The following is a 7,534-nucleotide window of genomic DNA, read 5'->3' on the forward strand; positions in this document are numbered from 1 at the left end:
ATGAGAAAGTATTTATGACATTTTTTTGCATACGTTTTTTTTTCTCCAATAAAAATACACACATATATTTGTTGTAGTTGAAAGGAATGTGTTACATTTCTAAACGCAAAAAGCACAAAATACAAACAGAATCCGGTTTGTCTGTTTGTCAGAATTACACAAAAAAAAAGACCAATTTGCCTGAATTTACAACAAAATGAACCCTGGATGTTGGATGAAAAGCCTGAGAGGATTTAAAAAAAAAAAAAAAACCTCAATAAAAAAACAACAGCATTTTTTTTGAGAGTTCAACGTCTCATCCGCCCTCCGTTACCTGACTGCAGAGAGGGTCGCCTACAGGTGAGCTGAGCGTCACACACGTCATCTTGTCCAGAAACATCACCTCCCCATTTCTCCTTCCTTCCTCCACCTGCGTGTTACACTTCACTAATTTACCTCCACAAGATGTCGCCATCAGCAAGACCTTGAAACGGTGCCAAATCTTTTTTTTATTTTTTTGCACATGGGCTGCTGCTGCGGTTTAAAGTGGAGTGGAGCCGCTGGTCCGTGGTGGATTAGTCATTGCTGAAAGCTGGTATATGGCGCATTCCTCGCTTTACTCATCTACAGTGTCTGCGGTTGTTGAGTTACAGCCCCCCCCCCCCCCCACCGCCCCCGCTCTGAAAAGCTTCCAGCGAGCCCACATTTTAGTCCTCCAGATGTGTGTGGGGGGGGGGGGGGGGGTGTTGCATTATCCAGCCACTAGATGAAGCTGCAAGCACAGAAACACACGCGCACACACGAGTTTTTTTTTTTTTTAATTTCCTTCCGCCAGTTGGCCTACATTTAAGATTATCCTTCATCACAGCTAATAAAAAACAAAAACAACAAAAAAAGTCCAAAGAGGTATACAGAGCAGTGTTGGGCGAAACAACGAACAGACATCGAAAAAATAATAAGCAGCTGTCAGCGTGTGTGCGTGTGCGTGTGCGTGTTGTCCAGAGGGAGTAGCTCTGAGTATCTTCTCTCTGTGCGGAGGGAGGCTGAGTCGCAGCGGAGCCTCGAACCCTCCACATCTCGCCAATCATGCTCTACCTCAAACTGCAGCCTGGACTTTTAACTGTTTTAAGTTGAAATGTTGCCAAATGTGATTCTTTCGATGTATATTCTGCTTTTTCAGCACTCTGCGGCTGATCCGTGCAACTGGACCGGAAGGTGAGGACATCGTTGGAAGAAAAAAAGACACACACACACACAACGAATCGGTTTAGAGATCATGTGAAGCTATTAGCGCTTCGGTTCCATCGCATGACCTGCATCGACTAACTTTTTAAAAAATATATATATTTTTTAACTCTTTAACACTTCATTTGTGTCTTATTTACACTTCCATCCTTACAACTGTGTGATTTTCAAAATTAAAGCTGCATGTATTAATACCGATTTGATCTGATGAGGGCCTGCGCACTTTCTCTGTGAGCCGGGGCTCCAGATCTCTGGTTTAAAACTGTAGTCAGTTCAGATAAAGGTAAAACTTAAGAAAAGGAGAGCTAAGTAATCAGAAACTGATACAGAAACATCCAGTTTGAAGCTATAATAAGAAAGAACCCTCATGCACTCTCAGCTTTTACTTTTTTCTCGCTTAATCCAGCGGTTTTGCAGTGGACACCAGGATGGTGCTGCAGGTGCGGCTGCGCTGTACGGAGGGCTCTGTGAGGTGGGTCTACCCCGGCCAGGCTCTTAGGGTGGTCCTGGAGCCTAACATATCCTCTTCCCGGCGCACCGCCGTCTGCATCAAACCATCTCCGTCCTTCGGAGGTGCCAGCCTCTTCATCGAACGAGCCGGAAAGCTGCAGCTGCTGGTGACGGATGGCGGGCGGCCGGAGCAGGTGATCTGTTTCCGTGCAGATGGAGCACAGATGCCCGCTATTTATATCCAGGCGAGTCCGCAGAATGATGAACCCTGGAGACGAACCATGGGCTTCAGATATGAGCTGCTGGGAGGCAACAGGAGCGACGCACCCAACCTGGGTCATAGCGGGCTCCAGGGTGAGTCAGCCCACCCGCTCTCATCAGTCCCTGCTGGGGCGTGAATAAATGCAATATGTATTTAACGATATATGCTATATATACACATAGCTGAGGGGCTGGGTCAAGATCGAGCTTTTAACAGCAGCCATTTTGACAAATCGCAGTATGAACATGTGTCTGTCAAAGCCCTGTTCTTCTTTAGAAAGACCAGGGTCGTGACATAGCGCATGCTGGCTTAATGGGATGGAATTGGACTCCAAATAATCTGATCAACTATTCCTTCCCTGTCAAAATGGCTGCTGTGCAATGGGCCTTTAAGCACTAAGTCACTGCCTTGTTATCAAATGTAAAGACAATCAGAACAAAGTTTTCTCTTGGATGTGGCGTGTGTATTTGTTACACATAAAGAATGATGTAAAAGTTGTAGTACTCCTATTTGCAGGAAGTATTTGTGGTTATGAGGGGCATTAACCAACCAGTCCTCATTCCCAGCATTGCAAAAATGCCATTTATTAAATTAGAGACCCTGATCATGCTGCCAGAGCATGCAGCTGCTGGTCAGTCTTGTGTTTTGTCTGGCTGTCTGGTTTCCATCCAGGGACAAAGCGGAGAGTGCAGGGCAGACCACAAGGGTGGCTGGAGGGCACTGGGCCAGAGAGGCCTGAATTGAGACTGCAAATACTTTACAGATTCCACAAATGCCTCGTCATTGTGCACGGGTGTTCTATTATCATTTACCCATGTGTGCGGGCCTTTTCTCTACGTGGTGATGTCATCCTCAGTCTAAAATACACAGCTGTGGGTTTGCTCTGTGTTGCTCCAGTCTGGCAGAGTTCTTGACTGCTGAGATCTCCTTCATTGGCACAGTCTCAGTCAATTAGGCAGATACAATAGGAGTCAAACGCGGGGTCAAGACTCATCAGGGTTTTGCTTTTTTGATCCTGAGGCGGTGAGGTGGTATCGAGTAGGAATACATTCCTCCATTTAACCTTTGCTTTCTTCCCTCTGTGATATGAGGGAGATAAATGGAGCTGGAATGTGTGTGTCAGATTTGAGGCCACTCGGGAGAAGCGACTCTCAAACAGTGGATCAATGACGGGCTGGAACGAGCTTAAGAGAATGATGGAGAACTTTAACGAGAGGGAAAACTCACATACGCAAATAGACAAAAGTTGGAATGGAAATAAAAGTTCTTATTTTCTTTTTCCACAGCTTCATGTCGGCCCTGCAACGACACAGAACTTCTCATGGCCGTCTGCAACAGTGACTTTGGTGAGTTCAAACTACATAGAGCTCTTAGAAACTCTTTGTTATTATTTTTTGGTCTTCTCCTCCATGAGGTGATGTAATGTGAGCCAACAGAAATGGACTGGAACCACCATGTGTTAAAAGATGCTGAATATTTGTGGGAAGAAAAGAGTTGCTCCAAAACAGCCATTCTTTAAATCACATTGTTGTAACATATTCATTCCCCCTCCTCAAGAGATACAAAGTTTAACTTATTTGAGTGTAAGATGTTTGCCCCCCCCCCCCCCCCCCAAATTTAAAAAAGGTTTAAATTCCTGTATTAAAAACCCATTAGGGTTTTATTGGACACCAGATGTGTCCAACTCAAAAGAAAAAGTCACTCTGCACCATGAAGTTTAAAGAAACAAACTTTGTGGGGAATCCACATGATTCAAATTCTCCCCATGGTGAGACCGCAAGATGGAGACCCTCCTCTCCTCTGTGTGTGCAGGAGGGAACTGAAACCCACGGACACCTGCTGCTAGCTAGCTTAGAACAGTGGTTCCCAAGTTCTGTTCCCACTGGAACATTCCACTTCCTGCTGTGCGTCCCCACTACTCTCTCAGATGATCCTAGCACCATAAGTGGCTAGGCTAGGTTAGCATGTTAATTCTAGCGCCGTTGTAACTTGGCCTTTAGCTTTACTGGTCACCATCACTTATCCATATTTGAGCAATATAACTTGTGTGCGAAAGGGCCTTATTTTTGCTGGCCATGGAGGTAAATGGACGAGGCTCGCTGGACAGAAAGCAAGTGGAAAAAAATAAGATTTTTTTTTTACAGGGGATTTTGAGAGGGTTCTACTGCTTGTTTTGGCATACCCTCTGATGTAGCCGTTCGTTCCCTATGAGCTCAGCTTGTGAATGGTCACAGATGGGAAGTGTTAGCATACCTCAGTCAAAAGGCATCAAATACAGTAGTCTTCAAACCGGTCTTGACCTGCCTTAATAAAACGAGAGAAGAACGACTGCTACACCTGATCATGGCTGACTTAGTAAGAGAGGATGAGGTTGTTTCCACCTGGCTCAATCAAGATCCTGAAACTTATCCACTGGATGACTTTTGAGGTCCATGCTAATACTTCCTGTCCTCTAGCAATCATTGTGCTAAGCTAGCTAGCAGTCAGCCGGTCTCTGTGGGGCTGTGGGGGCATGCACAGGGGAGAGGAAGGTAGCTATCTTCTTGCATATCTGGAGAATGGTAAATGAGCATATTCCTCCAAAAAGCTGTTCCTTTAAATATCCCAGCAAAGTACAAAAAACAAAACAAAACAGAATACATTTTTGAGCAACTTGAAAACTTTGCTCTCGGTCTGGTGCATAACCAGGAAGTGCCATGTCTTCTGGCTGCGCAGAGGAGGTTTGACAGATGCAAAGGAAAAGCAATAATGTGTGAAGTTTAAAAATAAAATGCGAGCAGCAAAAAAATAAAAAAATACAACTGGGAGATTTAATGGAGAGTGATAACCAGATGCACGCTAACAGTAGGGCGGTCTTTTCTTTCAGTGGTTCGAGGCTTCATCAAAGATGTGTCCCACAACCCTGATCATCAGACGTCTCTTGTGGAGGTGTCGGCGGCGCGGGTGTACTGGCAGCGGAGTAGTGTGTTTGAACAAGAGGCCACCTCTTGGCCGTCTCAGTCAGTAACGTCTTGGCACGGACACATCCGCACACACCTTCAGTGCCATGTGAAGCCCGGGAATGGAGAGTTTCTTTTCACAGGGTCTGAACACTTTGGCGAAGCTTGGCTAGGGTGTGCCCCGCGATACAAAGACTTCCTGTCCGTCTACCAGACTGCCCGGGCGTCACGTCGGAATTCCTGTGATTTCCCTTTGGACTGAGGAGTTGTTTTAGCTTGATCTGTCAGACTGTGTCGGCACTGCGGGATTCCTGTAATGTTGTCAAAGGTCCCAAGCCATCAAGAGGACATCCAGCATCACCAGCAGGGACAAAACACCCTGAATAGCTGCTGAAGAAACATTAGAGAATCGGAACAGCGGCAGGCCTTGGGGCGGCTTTTGTCTCCCATCACTGCCCTCTTTGCTGGGGGAGTGGAGAGGGGTCGCTGCGCTGTCTTTGTGTTTGTCCCCACATGTTCACTTTGCTGGCTGGGCGAGACAGTTGCCCTCTGAACTGAGGTGGGAGGGGGGACTTCAGCACCGCCATTTACGACTGCCGCGAATAACCTTGCACATACGTGATCAGGAGTTTATTTTGTAAAGCTTTTAAATCCTCATTCCAAACGTGAAAGGTTTTTTTTTGTATGTATATCCAGCATCTTCTCTTCTGTTATCCGATTTTTGTTTCCGCTGTGATGGAGTTACAACGATTCCTGCTAAGTCTGAACAGTTTTCAAGGTATAATTAATTTTCTGTTTTAGTTTTCACTTTAGTTTTGATTGAAATTCTGTTTTTCTCTTTCATCAGTTAAACTCAATTTGATTTTTTTTTTTTTTTTGGTGATTCTCTCAGGTGAACAAGAAAATATGACCGATTCCCCCAGTTTTATTTGTCTCTTTATCATGGCTATAAGCTGTTTCCATTAAAAAAAATAAATCACAAAAAGGAGTATTTGATATGAGGACATGTTTTTTTAATACAGTGCCAAGTACATAAATATCAGTATCTCTCTGTGTCAGCAGCCAAATAGAAGAATAAAAGATTTTAACATTTTTTTTGGGCAGGTTTTTCATCTGAGAATTTGTAATTCAGCTGATGGATGACGTGAGATGAAGAGGGCATGGAAATCTATTTCATGAGCTCCTTCGCCTCATAAGAAGACCGTGTGCTTTATTCATACATGGCTTGGTAAAGGCGTAAATGAACTTAAGCCCCTCATTTCCCTTCATATGTCACATAATGTCTTTTTTTATCGGAGGAGGAGGAGAATGGGATTTGGATCTAAGTGTCTTACAAGCTCATTTTGGCCCTTTTCCTTCTGGAGCCCATCTTTTCCCCCCTGAAATCAGATTCTTATGATAATAGGATAGCCTCGCCATAAACCAAAATACAAAATCTCCTTAAATCTGTGCCCGGACTGAGTCTTTTGAGTGGTGTAGCCCCTGTATCGTAGCCCAAGAATGGACAGATGTGAGGCCCCAAAGCCTGGGGATCCTCCCCTCAGCCCCTCCCAGAAGTCACAAACAATTAATTGACTTTTAAAGCTTTCTTAGCCTGTTCTGCACCTCTCCTTGGCTGAGCAGCGTTCACAAATTGGTGTGTTGAACTTTTTATGAGGACTAAATAGCTGCCAATGAAAGTGTAAATGACTGTGTGGTGAATGGGGTCTCCACAATGGCCCCTCAGTGACAAGGCCCCGAGCAGGCATAATGACCATTGTCACGGCTGCTGCCATCTAGAAAACATCAGGGCTCATGAATGTGAGGAGCCAGTGGAGGCAGGACCCTGCTTTTTAATCTCAACATGTCCACATCTCTGTTGTTGTTGTTGTTCCGTAGATTTCCCTTCAAATCGGTTGATTTTAGGCCGACACAACGTTAAAGACGTATCTGCCATTAAAAACATGCCTCTCAACTTCTCAGCAAAAAACTCTGTTGTGTAACGGAGCTCAAATTCATAACCCCAGCAGACGAATGGAGCCCTGCAGTCCAAAGTGTAGGCACACAGGTCAGTTTTTCCTCCGATCATTCATTCTTCCCTCATCCCGCCCAGTCTCTGCAGCTCTCCTCTGTATTGACGGGTTTTATATTTATTTCTGTTCCATTTGTTTAGAGAGGTGTTAAGCCACCACCAACTAAAATTCATATTGTTGCAACATTTTATTAAAGTAGACAGACCCCCCCCCCCCAAAAAAAATTGTTCCAATCACTTTGTACCATTGCCCTGTTGCAACAAACTTTTCTTTGTCCCACAGAAGCCCAGTTTGAAGTCTCCTCCCCCTGTATTGTCCCAGGGGGCCACCATGTCTCTACAAGCTTTTGAGACCTCACAGTTCTCATCTCTGGGAATTCCAGCAGGCTCTCATGGGGAAAGAGTCCAGGAGGGCTAAGCACGGAGCGGCTGCGTGATACACCGGCAGGAGTCCACGCAGACAGGGGGGTAATTGGTTTATCCCACCGCCTGGCCTGCTTTCCCATGTGGGCCACTGCTGTGTGGAGGCCCAAGGGTACAATATGGAAACAGCGTGATACCCTCCAGTGGCGAGGAGGCATTCACCGCTACCGCTATACAGACCCATGACACAAAGCTGGAGCAAAGATGTGCCTTGGCTTTAAAAAT

The 7,534-nt window shown here is 45.4% G+C and overlaps 1 protein-coding gene across 1 annotated transcript; it reads left to right on the forward strand.

The window, feature by feature from the left end:
- Positions 1 to 875: 875 nt before the first annotated feature.
- Positions 876 to 5,937, forward strand: LOC147245157 (meteorin-like protein). Its single transcript, XM_086184739.1, has 4 exons — positions 876 to 1,194; positions 1,631 to 2,028; positions 3,223 to 3,282; positions 4,803 to 5,937. Exons 1-4 carry the CDS (start codon positions 1,115 to 1,117, stop codon positions 5,135 to 5,137), a joined length of 873 nt encoding a protein of 290 aa, XP_086040865.1. The 5' UTR covers positions 876 to 1,114; the 3' UTR covers positions 5,138 to 5,937.
- The last annotated feature ends 1,597 nt before the right edge of the window (positions 5,938 to 7,534 follow it).

Source organism: Aulostomus chinensis, chromosome 18, assembly GCF_037954235.1.
Source record: "Aulostomus chinensis isolate RoL2024-O1b breed Wild chromosome 18, RoL_Achi_v1.0, whole genome shotgun sequence".
Classification (NCBI taxonomy): Eukaryota; Metazoa; Chordata; class Actinopteri; order Syngnathiformes; family Aulostomidae; genus Aulostomus; species Aulostomus chinensis.

Bases quoted from the DNA above. Each gene is read 5' to 3' on its own strand.
- LOC147245157 (XM_086184739.1), top strand. From the start codon at position 1,115: ATGTTGCCAAATGTGATTCTTTCGATGTATATTCTGCTTTTTCAGCAC. The intron at 1,195-1,630 runs GTGAGGACATCG...CGCTTAATCCAG, and splicing joins CCGTGCAACTGGACCGGAAG to CGGTTTTGCAGTGGACACCA. The intron at 2,029-3,222 runs GTGAGTCAGCCC...CTTTTTCCACAG, and splicing joins GGGTCATAGCGGGCTCCAGG to CTTCATGTCGGCCCTGCAAC.